The following is a 19,052-nucleotide window of genomic DNA, read 5'->3' as shown; positions in this document are numbered from 1 at the left end:
GCAGATGTTAGTACATGTGATATTTCCCACTAAATTCACATTACAACCGGATTGTAGTAAATAGGCCCCTAACTCTTGAGTGTAAGAAGGGACTGCACCTCATTCATGTACTTATATTTTCAGAAATAATGGCAGTAGCCCTGAATGTTAAATTACTGTATGTGATTCTTCGTAGTATATGACACTATGATGTAGGTGTTGTCTGAGTGACAGTATACAACCAGGGAGGAATTCTCTCTTCTTAAGGCAAACTGGACAAAGCTAGATCCTACTTGTTTTGCCTAACTGTAAATCTTATTATTGAGGCTGAAGCGTTGAACTGAATAAACCATGTTGTGGCTAGACGTATTCGTATACATCACTGCTATCAATCTGGAAGGCTTGATGTATCGATTAGACCCTTTTGCCTTTTCCTCCAGTATGGAGACATATATAGATATATACTGTGTGTGTGTGTGTGTGTGTGTGTGTGTGTATGTGTATATATATATATATATCTCATCATAAGTATCAAAGCAAGTGAAATGTTACCTTTCAGTACAGTATAGCAAGTATTGAACATAAACTTTCACAGTTTAGCTCCTATGTATGTATAAGAATTATTATTTGTTCTTTCCTAGGATAAGGTGTATACTGGTGCTTGTTTACTTTAACTCTTGGATGCTACACTCTGGTGCACGTTGTATATTACATTAATAAGGCCCACCTTTTGCAGGACCTGGATAGGTTACATCTGATCACAGATCAATCAACTGGTTCTATTTTTATGTTGTACTAAAAAATGAGTTCCTACAAATAGGACTGGTGCAAAGCTCATTGTAAATGGAGTCGTCATAACTGATTTTTATAACCTGAATGTGTAATAATTAAGTGGATGTTTAAAGCAAGATTTTTCAGAAATGCATACATTATAGATATTTCTTTATGGAAATTTGTACATACACTATTTTTGCAAGACCGAACACTGGGTATAATTGGTCACATTTACAAACTTGTCTTTTATACTGGTTCTACTTGGACAATGCAGCCAGGTCTATCAGGTAGTGGTGTTCTTCAAAGGGTTCATCAGAAAATGGTCATTAAAGCCATGTCCTACTGCTTAGCTGGTCAGCAAGTTCATAAAATCATCAGCCCTGCATAGAAAGCACAGCAATCTGTTATTTCTAATGGTGTATTTTATGCATATTCGTATAACCAGTGCACCGCTAAACCCAGGTGATCAGTCCAAAACCTCCCAGATTTTCCTTCAGGTCCGTGGTGGCTCGGGCAAAAAAAAAGTAGGTGTTTAATATTTGTAATTAATTCTAATGGGACTTAACACACTTAATGCATTATATAGTCATAGCCCTCGATGGAATGGTCACAGTTTACCTCTTGTCTAAATGCATCTGTTTGGCATATGCATATTCCAACAGTACATGTATATGTTAAAATAGAAGAGTCAGCACTGGTGGGTGGACAGACAATAAGCCGGCTCTAATCAGCATCCTCTTCTGCCGTAATAGCCGGTAAACTGCAAATTATTTAAGGGATTCAAAGTCTTCATTGTGTGTGTGTGTGGTATATATAAAATAACTTTTCGTAAGGGTAGCAGTCGGGAAGCCAACCGATGTAATCCCGACTGCCGGCTCCCCGACTGTCTAATCCCGGGAGGGGTCTAATAAAAGGTGTCGGGATTTCGACATTAGACCTACGCCGGGAGCCTGACACCTGGCTTACCAATCAAAGGTAAGCCGGGTGTGGACAGCCGCTGGGGGGGGGGGGGGGGGGGGGGGGGGGGGGGGGGGGGTTGAGGGTTGGGTTAGGAGCCCCTGGGGGGGACTTGGGGCTAGGCCCCCCCTACCCCCCCGTGGGACTTAGATTTTGGTGGTGGGGAAGGGGGGATCCTTACCTTTGGCCGATCTAAATTTTCACCCCTACCGGGCTGCTGCTGTCAGGATTTGAACCGCCGGCCATGCGGCCGGTGGTAAATCATACGGATGCCCTTTTCCACTAGGTATATATATGAAGTATGGGAGATTTGCTTGGCCTAAAGAGCCATGAGCACCTACAGAAAGTCTCTGTTATTTCTCAGCTTACTGACTGTCACAGGTACAGATCAAGCACTGGGGTTTTCTGACCATGAAACTGTGGTGTTCTACAGACATGATCTGCTCAATCCCTGCAACAGAAGAGGGAATTGAAAATGATGTTCCCCTGTCACAGCAGAGCGATCACTGCATTCTTTGTCATGTTACACTGACTGTATCCAGGTCAGAAAAATCCCAGCATCCTGAGAATCCCATCATGACAGTGTTCTTTGTGGCAAAGCCTTATCATTTGTATGGGCTATAGACCGCAGAGAACGGCTCTGTAAGTGCACTGAGTCTAGTATCATAGCTGCTAATGTTGGCAACTTACAGCATGGAACAGCTCTGTTAAGTTAGGCATGATACATGTGAATAAAAGCTTAGGCTATAGCACCATAAACAACTGTAATACCGAACATTGTGTAGTCTCTTGGATAGGGTGTACAGCTGTTACATACTTTGCCAATATTACCTATATTGAACGCTATGGTGATTTTCACTCAGTTGAGCGATTATCTGTGGTCTGCAGATGCTGTCACAGCCGCATTGTGCATAACTGGTTAATAAATTGTGATCAAGCCTGCAGTGAGGAATTACACTCAATTGATTGACAGGAAGAGACCATTTTGTGGGTGGTTACGGGGAGTTTTGGCCAATACGCGGGTAGTCTGATTTTTAGGGTCTACGTCTGATGCTGCAGTTGTGTACGCAGTTATAGGCAGCTGCGAGGGCTCCGGTGGGGGCCGCAATACAAATTCTGGTGGCTGATGCATTAGCATATTTTAGATATTGATAAGTGGAAAAATTTGCAAATGCGTTTTCATTAGAGTTCAACTCTAAATCAGGCCCTATATAATAACAATAAAACTGCGCCTGAAGGAGGGAAGAAACTCCCAGCCATCCCCCCCCCCCCCCCCCCCCCCACCACCACCACCCAATGTTGTGCATCACATAACGCCCCAGTCACACAGTAAAACAGCTCTGATGGGTCTGATATACTGTATTGGTGTCTTTGGGAAGTGCTGTCTGATAAGTCACCACTTTGTATTATTGGATTCATGGCTGGGAATGGGAGAATCCCACACTGCATATTTAATGAGCTAATTCACATTGGAAGTGATAGAAGGAGATAGACCCCACTATAAGGTATTTTGTTGTGATGCAATAAAAGGAAACCTTAACCATTAGACCACAGGTTCTCAAACTCAGTCCTCAGGACCCCAAACAGTGCATGTTTTCCAAGTCTTCTCACAGAATCACAAGTGAATTAATTATATCCACCTGTGGATCTTTTAAAATGTGTCAGTGAGTAATGAATACACCTGTGCACAGGGCTGCCATCAAAAATTGTGGGGGCCCGAGACTGACAAAATAGGCAGGGCCCCCCTCTCAACCAAAAACTGGGGCGGCGTATGTAGGAGGTGGAGCGGGAGGGCGGCCCTGGGCGGCTAAGTGAGAAGTGACTTGACTCACTCTATTGTGCTGCAGAAGGGAGGGTAGTGAGGGACTAGCTGGTAACTTTTAGATTGGGAGGCAAAGACAAGCAAGTGGCCCTGGATTTGCTATGTGCCCCTGCGTGACCTAGGGAAAAAGGCCTAACACGCTGGTGGTCTAGGGTGGTAATGAGGTAGGGTTGTCCCACTGGGACCTTACCTGCTCTGCTGAACTTGGGGGGTACAGAGGGGTACCCTCAGCTGGCCAAGCGCTGGATCCTCACTTGCCTCTGGGCGGTAGCTTGACTTCGCCATCTACCTGACTCCCCGCAGACTTAACTTGACCGGCAAAGAAGCTGCTATAAAATATATGCCATCATAAAATATATTGTCTTGTCCTTTCATATATCTGTACACACGTGCTCCCCCTTCCCTCATCTCACCCACACTGTGCTCCCCCTTCCCTCACCTCACCCATACTGTGCTCCCTCATCTCACCCACACTGTGCTTCCCCTTCCCTCACCTCACCCATACTGTGCTCCCTCATCCCTCCCACACTGTGCTTCCCCTTCCCTCACCACACCCATACTGTGCTCCCTCATCTCACCCACTGTGCTCCCCCTTCCCTCACCTCACCCATACTGTGCTCCCTCATCCCTCCCACACTGTGCTCCCCCTTTCCTCATCCCTCCCACACTGTGCTCCCCCTTCCCTCACCTCACCCATACTGTGCTCCCTCATCCCTCACCACACTGTGCTCCCCCTTCCCTCACCTCACCCATACTGTGCTCCCTCATCTCACTCATACTGTGCTCCTCCCTTCCCTCACCTCACCCATACTGTGCTCCCTCATCCCTCACCTCACCCATACTGTGCTCCCTCATCCCTCCCACACTGTGCTCCCCTTCCCTCGCCCATACTGTTCTCCCTCATCCCTCATCTCACCCACACTGTGCTCCCCCTTCCCTCACCTCTCCCACACTGTGCTCACCTCTCCCACACTGTGCTCCCCCTTCCCTCACCTCACCCACACTGTGCTCCCCCTTCCCTCATCTCACCCACAGTGCTCCCCCTTCCCTCACCTCACCCACACTGTGCTCCCCCTTCCCCACCTCACCCACACTGTGCTCCCCCTTCCCTCACCTCACCCATACTGTGCTCCCTCATCCCTCATCTCACCCACACTGTGCTCCCCCCTTCCCTCACCTCACCCATACTGTGCTCCCCTTTCCCTCATGTCACCCACACTGTGCCCCCTTCCTTCATATCACCCACACTGTGCCCTCTCATTTCACCCACACTGTACCCCCTGATGTTACTCACCCACAGTGTGACCCCCCCCTTCCCTCATCTCACCCATACTGTGCCCCCTCTTTCTCACCAACACTGTGCCCCCCTCCAACACTTACCTATAATAATGCTGGCCAGTCATGTTCCCTGGCAGTTGGCTCTCCTGCATGCAGAGCCTGCTGTGCTGTCATCATGCCTGCTGGCAGCCGTGGTCCCTGGAGAAGCTGACCACGGCACAAACTGGGGTGGGGGCGGAGCTTCAGGATGATTCATCAGCTCTCTTAGCCAGTGATCAGAGGAGTCTGAAGCAGACAGCTCAGCTTACTTCAGACTCCTCAGATCACTGGCTTACATATAGGAGGAGTCATCACAGGCAGCCGGGCCCCGCCCCACCCCAGTGCTGCTCACAGTGCTCAGAATCATCCGCCTCTCTTGATTCAGCTTCTCTGCAAATGCCGGGTCCGGCACGTGTGTGCACCATCCAGCTGCAGACTTACCTTGTCCTCTGGCCCAGCCATGTAGCCTCTGGGGGTAGAGTTTGGCAACCGCAGCGTGTTGTCAGAGCGGGCACCGGCCGCACCTGTTGTAACACTTTTTTTCAAAGGGATGTCTCACACATCATGCTGGCCGCGGAGTAAGTAGGCGGAGCAGGAGGGCAGTCGGCACACACTTTTACAATGCAGTAGAAGGGGGTAGGAGCGGGCCCCCCAAGTGTCTGGGCCTGGGACTCTAGTCTCGGCAGTCGTCCCCCCTGGTGGCGGCCCTGCCTGTGCACCTGCTGGGTGACCTGGAAAACGTGACCTGTGTGGGGTCCCGAGGACCAAGTTTGAGAACCACTGCATTAGACCTATGCTGTCCAATAATAAGACTGTATAATAGACTGAGAGCCTTTCTTCATCATTGGGCTTATTTAATATGATTGCTTGCTCTTTGATACATCACACAAATAATATATTTTTTTTTTACCAGTGATTAGAAAATGAGCGCTAACATCTGCTTTGTTGCTACAGCTTATTTGCACATTGGTTTTACATAATGCCCATGTGTCTTGCTTGTTTCAAACTGGCAATGACATTTCAACATTTTCAGACTCTTTTTACTATGACGGATCATGCAGAAACACCATAGTTGCCAACTGTCTCAAATTTGTAGAGAAAGTCCAGGTTTTTAATGGTGTCGTTGCAAATGCTCTATTGTCAATCAGATGTGCAGTATAATGCCTCTTATTTTGTTTATTGAATGCATTGAGAACTGTATATTCTTAATCTTTTTATAAATTCATATTTATTGAATTCTAGTAGCTGCACTACTCCATGGTAAAAGATTGGTGCCCCTAGCCGCAGGGTCCGCGCTGCATAGCTACAACCATCCCTTTTCTACCCGCCGCTTCCATTTAACATATAGTCCCCTCCCCTGCAGTCCATTTTTTCCAGAGTACTGAAAAAAATGCAAAAGACGAAAGAACAAGGAGACAAGTAAATTATACTTTGCATTGATTTGGGGTGTATATAGTATTGTGGGAAGGACAGTACTTACTCCACCTCCTTTTTGGTGATTCTTCTGCCAGAAAAGATCATTTCTGCCACCTTTGATACAGTGGGGTCAAAGTTCATGCTCGATACAGCGACTACAAAATCATCCCTGCATGGGACAGGGAAGATGAGTGACTAGAATGTAAAATGTGTTTATCGCACAAGGAAAATATATAATGAATTAAGTTATTTATATACAGCATACATGTTCTGCAGCACTTTACAGAGAATATTTGGCCATTCACAACAGTCCCTGCCCCAGTGGAGCTTACAATCTATATTCCATACATTATGAACACACACATACACAATAGGGTTCATATTTGTCTTCCCCATGTTAAACTAAAAGCATATTTTTGTATTGTGGAAGGAAGCCCTCACAAGGACAGTATGAAATGTTTGCACAATTTTAGAAAATTATTGTAAATATACATGGTGATTTTTTCCATATTATCTTTGGACTGGATTAATGACCTTCCTTATCTACTTACTTCAAATAAAAAGCCAAAAATCTCAGTTCTTCAGGGCTTCCTTTAATCACTATCTCAGTATGTCCTTCGCCGAATCCTGCAGAGCATAATATACAGCAACATGTGTTAGGGGCATGGCAAGTAATGTTCATTTCAAGAGTATGCTTACTGCTGTTAGTGTGCTTTTATAAGCCAGTGCTTCTCAGCGGGATGAAGCTGAAAATTTAAAGCAGCACTCACATTCAGTGTAAAGCCGCTTTAAATTTTCAGCTCCAAGCCACCGAGAAGCAACGGCTTATATGTAGCCCCTAATCATCAACATATTTAAAAAAAAAAGTTTTTGTGCTATGACATGTAAAAGCCAATATTTGAGGTTACCTCCACCCAAAATTAACAAATGGAATTAGATGGAATGAAATAGCATGTAAGGTTTTTGCTTCTTGCCATTTGATGGATTAGGAGAAACTCAAATGATCAAACACTGAAACTTTATTATTTGCAGTCGTATAGCGTAATGCAGAAATCATTCTCTTTATCAATTTATTTCTCTTTAGTTATCCTATTTCTGCATACTGAACATTTTGGTTATTGAAAAAACTACCATGAAACGATGATCTGTAGTAAGTAATATAGTGTGTAGAGACATCCTTTTAGTTACATACATGCACAAAGATTATATGTTTCTCAACAAAGTGCTAAAAGTGATGCAAACATATTTACACTCCAGTGATTTCACTGACTCCTGCGGAATCAGTATGACATACCGCCGGACATGAGCACGTCGGATGTAATACCGATGCCGGAAGGTAGAGGACTGAAGATCTCGACAGGGTAAGTATTTTAACTAACCCTTTCCCTCCCCTTACCCACACTTAGAGGTGCCTAACCCTAACCTCCCCCCAGGGGTGCCTAAACCTAACCCACCGGACCCTAAACCAAACCCTCCCGCGGGGGGTGCGCCTAACCTTCCCCCAAGGGTCCCTAGCCTCCCCTTCCCCTAGCCTAACCTTAAGTCCCCACGGGAGCCCCTAAACCTTACCCTAATCCCCCTTTGGCTGTCTGCTCCCGATGCCTGGCTTACCTTCGTTCGGTTTGTCGGGATTTCGGCGGGTGGATAATGATAGGCGTCGAAGGATTTCAACGCCTATCAGTCCCATGCCTGGATTTCACAGTCGGGAAGCCGGCAGTCGGCATTTTGTACACTGAAACTTTAAAGCTATTATTGCTTTTTCATGATCTTTGGGTTTTCATATGGCAGGGGTATTTGACATGTGGCCCTCCAGCTACTGTGGAACTACATATCCTAGCAGGCCCTGCCATAGCTTTAGCATGCCCTAATAGCAAAATTGTTCCACAGCTGCTGGAGGGCTGCATGTTGAATACCCCTGCCATATGGTTTTCATTGCTCTGGATAAAGAGAAGTGCTTTGCTCTGAATATACAGAGTAATGTAAGCTTCTTTCCTGCCACAAGATGGCGTAGTGACATATTTGCTCAATTCATCAAAGCTACTGGACAATGCAATAAAAGGAAGTACTGTGTGATGGACAGACTGCTATAAAACTAAATTGATATATGCAACAAATCTATGAACTCCAGTCACATAGCTCAATAAGGTGCAAAGTATTTTTTACTAAATATAAATACAAAGGTTTATTTTGTTTGGACTTAAATGCAACATCACAAGCACATGATGAAATTCCTGGACTCAGACTGATTTCTAACACATGCATACATACCTGCGTAGCGAATGCTTTTCCCCAGGAGCGATGTCCAAAAAAACGGTACAGAGTTCACAGGTACTTGCTTGTTCAGCATGTTGAGAGCTGCAATCCGGCCTGTAAGCAAAGGCAGAGCACTTTTGTATATCAGGCAAAAACATCTTCCTACTAAACTATTCATTTTAGTACAGTCTATGAATAATGCATAAGAAATGATTTGTAAACAACTACCACCTGCTGGTTCCTACTTACTAAAGCTTCAATATGTGTAATCACAGAAACTAGAGGGACAATGGAAAGAAAACAATGGCACCGTGTAAAATATTACTCTTCAGTATACATGCAAACTAACTGCAATGAAGTCACGCCGCACATTATTTATGCATGTTCATATAAAGGTTAAGTTCATAATCAAGTAATAGTGTGTTTGTGCCAATCAGCTTACCCTTATGGTAAAAAATGTAAGTTATACCTTCCCACTTCACTACAGGCAGCTAGAGATCCTCCCTCCACATCTGTAGTACAGTGTGCCCGATTCAGAGATGAACGCAATGCCGATATTTACACAGATTGATTGTTAGCCTTTGCGCATAAGCCGCACTGCACACTCGCAGCAATTGAATTGCTATTACACCTGCACGGAGAATCCACTGGCAAAGTGAGTGACAGGAAGTCAGCATTTTGTGGAGGTAACTGGGGGGTGGTTAGAAAAACACTGGCGCGTAAGACAGTTTAAACTCTGTTTTCAGGGCAGGCATAAATTAGCCACTGCATCCAAGCTCGCAGCAGGAGAGCCCTCTGTGTGTCTGGAGACCTGCTGTGCCTGCGGCATCTTAGACTTGCTCAGAAGGCTGATGGCCGCCTGATCTGTGTTCGATGTTTCCGGTTTTGTGTGTGAGCGGCAGATGTGAGATGCTTTCAGTGGTCGTCTCTAAGCACTAGACGGCGAGTGAGTCATTAGCATATTGTATATAGCAGACGCTATTGTATGGCGTACATCTCCGAATCAGGCCCAGTGTTCTGTTGAGCTTTCTTATAGGTCAAAATGCTGAGAACGCAGTTATTTGCACATCGCTGGCCCTGTGCCTGTGCATGTCTCCTACTTAAATTGACAGGCAGCCTTGCTGTACAGGATTTGTCTAACTCTTGGGGGCATATTTATCAAGCTTTTTTAAAATTTGATGAATTGTGGCTATGTACTAATAGTGCAATGCAGGAGATTTCACAGAAATCTCCAGCAGAGTTCTAATTACCACTGCATATCGCAGTTCCCATTATTATCAACTACATAGGGACATACAACTGGGCGCGAGGTTTAGCGAGGAAAAAACCTCTCATCCCTAGCGCCCAATTTAGGAATACCGTGGGTATGCGCGCTCCCGATACCCGCAGTAAAAACATCACCTGCCCGGGGGTCTCTGTGACTCCGGTGGCCTCTCCTCTATCTTCTTACTGGAGAGGGGGCTGCTGGGAGTCTCGGGGGCTGGTGGGAGGGGCAAGGGCTGCTGGGAGATGTAGTTCTCCCAGCGCCCATTCCGGGGGCCACACGGACACTAGGGGGCACACTGGCAGTGGGGGGGTCACACACACATTCATACACACTTACAAACACCACACACACTGACATACTCACCCTGCTGCAGAAGAGCCGGCTCCCAACGCTGGATAAAGAAGACAGCGCTGCAGAAGGCAAGTAATTATGGACTAATTAAGCTAATTGGAAACTTCCAATTGCTTACTTAGTCCTAAGGGGGGGTGCCGCCAGGGTGCCAGAGCAAGTCCTACTGAAAAATCCCGCTTGCTCTGTGTGGAAAAAAAAACCTCCCGGCGTGCAAAAAAAAAACCAAAACACACACATACAGTAATTGAATAGCAAAAAACCTGCACCTGCAGGAAAGACCTCGCAGGTGCGGGTTTTTAGCTATTCTCGCACCCAACTGAATATTCCCCATTCATACAATGTGATTTCCGGAATTTTATGTTCTGATTCTGTCTCTCACAGTTAAAGTGTACCTATGATGGAAATTACAGACCTCTCTCAAAGTGCAACAACTTGCACAATCGGTGGCTGTCCAAATACTTTTTTGCCCCACTGTGTGTGTGTGTGTGTGATAGATAGATATATATATATATATATATATATATATCTATCTCCACTGGACACACACACACACGCGCTTGAAAGTTTGTGAACCCTTCAGAATTTTCTATATTTCTGATAAAATTTGGCCTAAAACTACCTTTTCACACAAGTCCTAAAAGTAGTTACAAAGAGACAAATCAAACAAATGAGAAAAAAAATTTACATGATCCAATATCACATATTTGTGAACCTTTAGGTGAAATTAGAGTCAGGTATTTTCTATCAGTGGGATGACAATCAGGTGTGAGTGGACAACCTTTCTTTTTAAAAGAACAGGGATTTATCAAAGTCTGATGTTCACCACGGAATCCATATGATATGCCGGCGGTCAGAAGACCGACAGCATCCAGATGTTGAAGATCCCAACAGGGGCCGATAACCCTAACCTCCCCCTGGTGGTGCCTAACCCCCCTCCCCGCAGTCTAACCCTAACCCTCCACGGTCGGTGCCTAACCCTAACCCACCCCAGCAGGTCCCTAAACCTAACCCTTCCATCCCTGGCAAACCCTAACTCGCATACTTACCTTCAGGATGCCGACATTGGCATTCTGACGGGTGTTGGTATACTGACATCCGGCATCCCGTCCACCGACATCCTGACTGTATCCCGTTCACAACACATGTTTGTGGAAGTGTATCATGCCACAAATAAAGGAGATTTCTGAGGACCTCAGATGAAGAGTTGATGCTCATCAGGCTGGAAAAGGTTCCAAAACCATCTCTAAAGAGTTTGGACTCCACCAATCAACAGTCACACAGATTGTGTACAAATGGAGGAAATTCCAGACCATTATTACCCTCCCCAGGAGTGGTTGACCAACAAAGATCATGCCAAGAGCAAAGGCGTCTAATAGTTCGCAAGGTCATAAAGGAACCCAAAGTAACCTCTAAGCAACTGAAAGCCTTTCTCACAGTAACTAATGTTAATGTTTGTGAGTCCACCATCAGGAGAACACTGAACAGTGGTGTGTATGGCAGGATTGCAAGGAGAAAGCCACTGCTCTCCAAAAAGAACATTGCTGCCGGTCTGCAGTTTGCTAAAGATCACCTGGACAAGCCAGAAAACTATTGGAACAATGTTTTGAGTCCAAAATATAAGTTTTTGGTTTAAATAAGAAGTGTTATGTTTGGAGAAAGGAGAACACTGCATTCCAGTATCAAAACCTCATACCATCTGTGAAACACGGTGGTGGTGGCATCATGGTTTGGGCCTGTTTTGAGCATCTGGCCCAGGACGACTTGCCATCATTGGTGGGAAAATGTCAGGACATCTGTCCATGAGCTGCATCTCTAGAGAACGTGGGTCATGCAGCAAGACAACAACCCAAAGCACACAAGTCATTTGAGCACAGAATGGTTAAAGAATACATTTTAAGTTTTGGTAAAACCAAGTCAAAGTAATGACCTTAATACAATCGAAATGTTGTGGAAGGACCCGAAGCGACTAGTTCATGGGAGGAAACCCACCAACATAAGAGCTGAAGCCGTTTTGTACAGAGGAATGGGGTAAAATTCCTCCAAGCCGATGTTCAGGACTAATCAACTATTACCGGGAATATTTAGAAGGGGGTTATACCAGATACTGAAAGCAAAGGTTCACATACTTTTGACACTCACAAATCTGTGATGTTGGATCATTTTCCTCAACAAGAAAGTTAGCACGTCTAATTCTTTTGTCTCATTTGTTTGATCTGGTTCTCCTTATCTACTTTGAGCACTTGTGTGATAATCTGAGTTACTTTTAGGCCAAATTTCAGCACAAATATAGAAAATTCTAAAGGGTTCACACACTTTCAAGCACACCACTAGTATATATATATATATATATATATATATATATATATATATATTTCACAAATAATTATTTTGCGCTAAGGTCAATTCAAGCAGCACCTCAAAGCAGGACCCCTTTCAGCGGGACCCTAACAAATAATACACAGATACAATAAAGAACCCGAGGGCGCTAATCAAAAATGATAACAATAAATTTTAATCAAATTTTAACAGTCCAGAGCTTTATATGAAATGATGCTTGTTCCAATTTAGGAAAAGTCTAAGCAGTCCAGGAAAATTATTCATGAAACTTTTTCTTTATAAGATGTGGAGGAACTATTATGATGGGAGGGAATGTCCTGAAATATACCCTCACACCAAAAATGTCACCCAAGAAAAAAGACCGATAGGCCTAATTAGAAACTGATACAAGAATTTATCTTTTGTTTTTATTAAAAATGATTTAGAAACAATTTCTTACATCAGAATACCATGGTGTCAGATGACCAACGCCTTAGTGTGGTAGATGTACACCACCAATCACCCCAAAGCCCCAAAGGGTGTGAGCTCATAGGTGGAAACCTGATGTGGGACAGAAGCGTACGACGCCTTTAACCCTACGCGTTTCATCCCTACTTCCTCAGGGGTACAAATAAAATAATATCAATGATAACAAGTGTGACAAAAATACATAATATAAAAGTAGATTTGTAAATGAACATAAAAAGATTCATATACACATTATACATATTTATAATGTGTCATATGACACAACAGACCCACTAAATATTTAGAACTGCCTAAGCGGTCTAAATAAATAGTGTATAAAAGTTCTGCCACATTCATATTTATGCAGAATATAATAAAATATTTTTTTATATAAAAAAATGTACATACAAAAAAAAGATTTTGCACCTTTAAGAAAAACAGACTTAGCTTTTCACCGCTGAATAATCCTTTTAGGACCTGGTGTCTTTAAGTTGTATGCAAGCAATGGGTGTTGCCCCAAAAGAGACTTCCAATTAAAGCCTAATGATGCAAACACAATATACATACACAGATGATACTGAGCTGTTTATATAGATATACACCCCCCAATAAGGTGCATTATAAATCGCCTCTATTCAGGAATTCATTTAAGTTGCATAGCAATGACAACTATATATAAATATCTGAATCATACTATAGCAAGGATACATTAATCCCCACAGGGAATTACTATTAAAGTATAACTACTTAAGTGATCAAGTTCCATAAGACACATTTTCCATATAAGTACAATACAGAAAAAACAGTCAATTTGATATTAATGAGTAACCTTCATGCATACACATATAACATAAATAAGTGCAATAACTGGAATTAGCCCTCTTGTACATACAAATAACAAGAGCAATAGCTGGAATTAGCATAAGAAATCCATACCTTGCTGTTAACCACAAACATATTCCACAGACAGTCACTGCTCTCTAATGGAGGTAATGAATGCTGGTTGTTGCTAGCCCCTATTTAAGCCCAGATACTGGTGACATCACTTCCTCCAATTAGTGAACTACACTAACACATGCCTCATCTATATGGACAATGCCTCAAATGCATACAGCATTTACCCACCTAATCCACGACAACTGTCCGATCCTATGTGCCCCCTGCTCACTGGAAGCATATCTACCTATACCTGCCCACAGATAACAGAGTGCTAGCCTGAACTATGAAAGAAGATTCATTAAAAAATTCCTAACACCTAAACAAATAACTTTATTGTGGGAAAGGATATACCTCCTTTAATATACCACTTGCTAAATCTAACTTGTAACATATTAGAGTGCTCCTTCTGCGAAATAATTAGATTGTACACAATACCCTAATACTACGAACCCTTAGATTAAATATAGCTAATACCTACATAGTGTGACAGGGAATTCCTATGCTAATTCCAGCTTTACAGAGACCACCACATAAAGATTGAATGGAACCTGAATAACTCTAGGGATGCATTTATAGAAATGAAACAATATCATTTCGGGTTTTTTTACCGAATCTTATTGGCTATCCAAAACTCATGACAGCTGATACCCAATAAGATTCGGTAAAAAAATCCGAACGGAACCGAGTAGAACCGAGCCTGCACATCCCTAATTTAAACCCTTAGGGACGAGGGTATCAATCCAGTAAGATTCCCTTTTAGAAAGGAGTAATTCCCTACTCCCCCCCTCTAGGGTTTTCTTTTATATGTCTAGAATGGTAAACGAGAGATCTTTGACCTCTGAGCCGTGGAATTCTGCAAAATGACGAAGCAAACTATGCGTTTTTACACGATTTTTTATGTTACGTAAGTGTTCTTGGATACAGATTTTAATGACTCTTTTTGTTTTGCCTATATATGCCAAGCCACAGCTGCAAGTAATTCTATAAACAACAAAATCCGTATTGGATGTGACCATTTCTCTAATAGTATGTTTCTTTTTGTCCTGCTGCCAACTAAAGGTTTGTTTCTCCATATATTTGCAGCAAATGCATCGATTGCACAGGAAACAACCAGTTCTATTAATCAAAAAATCTTTACTAGAAGGCCCATTAACTTCGTTTATTGTTCTTAGTTTACTGGGAGCTACAAGACTTTTCACATTTTTGATCTCCTAAAGACTAGATTTGGTTTACTAGGCAGGTGTGGACCCAAAACAGAATCTTTTAAGAGAATGCTCCAGTGTTTTTCTAACACTTTCTTAATGGAATGATTTTCTCTATTAAATTGGGTGATGAAAGGTCTGCTTTCCCATTTTTTCTCATTGTGGGGTCCCTTTTTTTCCAAAATAAGGTAATCTCTAACTCGAGTTGAAGCCCTAAATCGGGCTTCCACAATCACAGAGGCTTTATACCCTCTCTCCATGAACCAATGTTTTAATAACTCTGACTGATGCCAATAGACCCCAATATCACTACAGTTCTTCCGAAGTCTTAAGAACTGAGCGATATATATATATATGTCAAGCGTTCCGGAACTCCTACACATGATATATTGCAGCCTGGTGCCTCCACAATGCGATCACGCACACATATAATAGCAAGAGAGTGGCACTCACGGCACATCACAGAGAAGAAATGGCACAAACACGAGACGTGTCTTCAACGTTTCATTCTGTATTAAGAAGTTTGTGACCAAATTCTTAATACAGAATGAAACAATGAAGACACGACTTGTGTTTGTGCTATTTCTTCTCTGTGATGTGCCGTGAGTGCCACTCTCTTGCTATTATATATATATATATATATATATATATATATATATATATATATATATATATATACACACACATATATATACAGTCAGGTCCATAAATATTGGGACATTGAGATAATTTTCATATTTTGGCCTCTATTCACCACCACAATGGCTTTGAAATGAAACAAACAAGATGTGCTTTAACTGCAGACTTTCAGATTTAATTTGAGGGTAATTACATCCAACTCAGGTGAACGGTGTAGGAATTACAACGGTTTCTATATGTGCCTCCCACTTTTTAAGGGGCCAAAAGTAATGGGACAAACTAAACAATCCTAAATCTAACATTCACTTTTTAATACTTTGTTGCAAATCCTTTGCAGGCAATTACAGCCTGAAGTCTGGAACGCATAGACATCACCAGACACTGGGTGATGCTCTGCCAGGCCTCTACTGCAAATGTCTTCAGTTCCTGCTTGTTCTTGGGGCATTTTCCCTTCAGTTTTGTCTTCATCAAGTGAAATGCATGCTCAATCGGATTCAGGTCAGGGGATTGACTTGGCCATTGCATAACACTCCACTTTTTAGCCTTAAAAAACTCTTTGGTTGCTTTTGCAGTATGCTTTGTCCATCTGCACTGTGAAGCGCCGTCCAATGAGTTCTGAAGTATTTGACTGAATATGAGCATATAATATTGCCCGAAACACTTCAGAATTAATTCTGCTGCTTTTGTCAGCAGTCACATCATCAATAAATACAAGGTAATAAGTTCCATTGGCAGCCATACATGCCCACGCCATGACACTACCACCACCATGCTTCACTGATGAGGTGGTATGTTTTGGATCATGAGCAGTTCCTTTCCTTCTCCATACTCTTCTCTTCCCATCACTCTGGTACAAGTTGATCTTTGTCTCATCTGTCCATAGGATGTTGTTCCAGAACTGTAATGGCTTTTTTAGATGTTGTTTGGCAAACTCTAATCTGGTCTTCCTGTTTTTGTGGCTCACCAATGGTTTGCATCTTGTGGTGAACCCTCTATATTCAATATTGTGAACTCTTCTCTTCATTGTTGACTTTGACACATATACATCTACCTCCTGGAGAGTGTTCTTGATTTGGCCAACTGTCATGAAGGGGTTTTTCTTCACCAGAGAAATAATTCTTTTGTCATCCACCACAGTTGTTTTCCATGGTCTTCCGGGTCTTTTGGTGTTGCTGAGCTCTCCGGTGCGTTCTTTCCTTTTAAGAATGTTCCAAACAGTTGATTTGACCACACCTAATGTTTTTGCTATCTCTCTGATGGGTTTGTTTTGATTTTTCAGCCTAATGATGGCTTGCTTCACTGATAGTGACAGCTCTTTGGATCTCATATTGAGAGTCGACAGCAACTGATTCCAAATGCAAATGTCACACCTAGAATCAACTCCAGACCTTTTACCTGCTTAATTGATAATGAAATAACGAGGGAATAGCCACACCTGTCAATGAAATAGCTTTTGAGTTGATAGTCCCATTACTTTTGGCCCCTTAAAAAGTGGGAGGCACATATTGAAACTGTTGTAATTCCTACACCATTCACCTGATTTGGATGTAATTACCCTCAAATTAAATCTGAAAGTCTGCAGTTAAAGCACATCTTGTTTGTTTCATTTCAAAACCATTGTGGTAGTGAATAGAGGCCAAAATCTGAAAATTCTGTCAATGTCCCAATATTTATGGACCTGACTGTGTGTATATATATATATATATATATATTGTAACACTTTAGTTACCTTTTTACCTGTTTAGTAAATAAACTTTATCATATATATTTATCATATATATTTATTATTCTAAAAAAACTTTGAGGTCTATTTCTTGCTGAATATGTTATGCACCAAGACACTTTATATGTTCTGTGAACTGAATTAGGATAAACTAAGTTATAAATTGGTCACATGTTGTTGTTGCATTTTGTTGTTGCACATATGCAACCTATTAATCACATGAAAAGTTTTTCTTTTACACTGTTTTTCATGCACTTTATGAAGCACTTGTAGGTGCCCGTTATCAACTAAATTCTTAAATTGTTACAATTTTGAAACCTAAGTGGCAGAACCCAACTACCACTATATTGTTGATTGAGTAGACACAAATTAGGAAAAGGGGAGTGCGAGAAGGTTATTAGTGAATAATCACTACACAATTAACACAATTTGTTTTTTTTCACATAATAATACACTTTTGAGATTGGACTTATATCTGGCGCTGGAATTCTCTCTCTCTCTCTCTCTCTCTCTCGGAAAGTATTCACAGTGCTTCACTTTTTCCACATTTTGTTATGTTACAGCCTTATTCCAAAATGGAATAAATTAATTTTTTCCTCAAAATTCTACACATAATACCCCATATTGACAACGTGTAAAAAGTTTTTTTTGCTAATTTTATTTCAAAAACTAAGAAATCACATGTACATAAGTATTCACAGCCTTTGCCAAGTGCATCCTGTTTCCACTGATCATCCTTGAGATGTTCCTACAGCTTAACCACTTGCCTGGCATGGAAGTAATTTTCTGTCCACACCAGGCAGTTCTTTATCTGTGTGGACAAAATTTTACATCCAGTACAGATAAACATGAGGGAGGCTGCAGGAAGAGAATCTTCCCGCAGCTGCTGCTCTCAGAGGGACCTTCCAGTCCCTCTGCTTGTCAGCACCCTCTCCCCCTCTGTCTACTGTGCTGCCGATCACTGCTGATCGGTCAGCAAAGCAGAACCCCCTACCCAGCGCCTGCAGAAATGAGCAGCCGCTGGGGAAAAGTAAGTTTAACCTCCCCCTAATGCCTCTGACATACCTGGTTCCTGTATCCGGTCTCTAATTGAACGTCGCAATGTTTCTGATGTTTCAATGGCGGTTTCCGATGTTCAGTTATTTTAAAAAACAATATTTTTTTTTTTGCAAATCTTAAAAAAAAAAAAATTAAACCATTTTGGATAAGTTAAAATGGATGTTCCTCACCTAATTCACTCATAAAAATTAATTGGAGTGAGTCCATCTGTGGTAAATTCAGTTGTTTGGACATGATTTTGAAAGGCATACACCTGTCTATATAAGGTCCCACACTTGACAGTGCATGTCAGAGCACAAACCAAGCATGAAGTCCAAGGAATTGTCTGTAGACCTCCGAGACAGGATTGTCTCGAGGCACAAATCTGGGTAAGGGTACAGAAAAATATCTGCTGCTTTGAAGGTCCCAATGAGCACAGTGGCCTCCATCATCCGTAAATGGAAGAAGTTTGGAACCACCAGGACTCTTCCAAGAGTTGGCCAGCGGTCTAAACTGAGTGATCGTGGGAGAAGGGCCCTAGCCAGGGAGGTGACCAAGAACCCGATGGTCACTCTGTCAGAGCTACAGCAT

General features: G+C 42.5%; 1 protein-coding gene across 1 annotated transcript in view; it reads right to left on the bottom strand.

Annotated features, from left to right (window-relative positions):
- Positions 1-926: 926 nt before the first annotated feature.
- LOC148538441 (apoptosis-inducing factor 3-like) overlaps positions 927-19,052 on the bottom strand; it is a 155,487-nt gene continuing 137,361 nt past the window's right edge. Inside the window, exons 16-19 of the mRNA XM_088454862.1 lie at positions 8,534-8,632; positions 6,817-6,892; positions 6,330-6,434; positions 927-1,133 (exon numbers count right to left, since the gene is read on the bottom strand). Of these exons, the coding sequence (XP_088310988.1) occupies positions 1,100-1,133; positions 6,330-6,434; positions 6,817-6,892; positions 8,534-8,632 (314 nt within the window). The 3' untranslated portion in view covers positions 927-1,099. The remainder of the gene's footprint in view (positions 1,134-6,329; positions 6,435-6,816; positions 6,893-8,533; positions 8,633-19,052) is intronic.

This window comes from Taudactylus pleione, unplaced genomic scaffold (genome assembly GCF_031769625.1).
Source record: "Taudactylus pleione unplaced genomic scaffold, aTauple2 ptg000040l, whole genome shotgun sequence".
In the NCBI taxonomy this organism is placed as follows: Eukaryota; Metazoa; Chordata; class Amphibia; order Anura; family Myobatrachidae; genus Taudactylus; species Taudactylus pleione.
The sequence above is the reverse complement of the archived record's forward strand: the minus strand, read 5'-3'. Positions and strand labels throughout refer to the sequence as shown.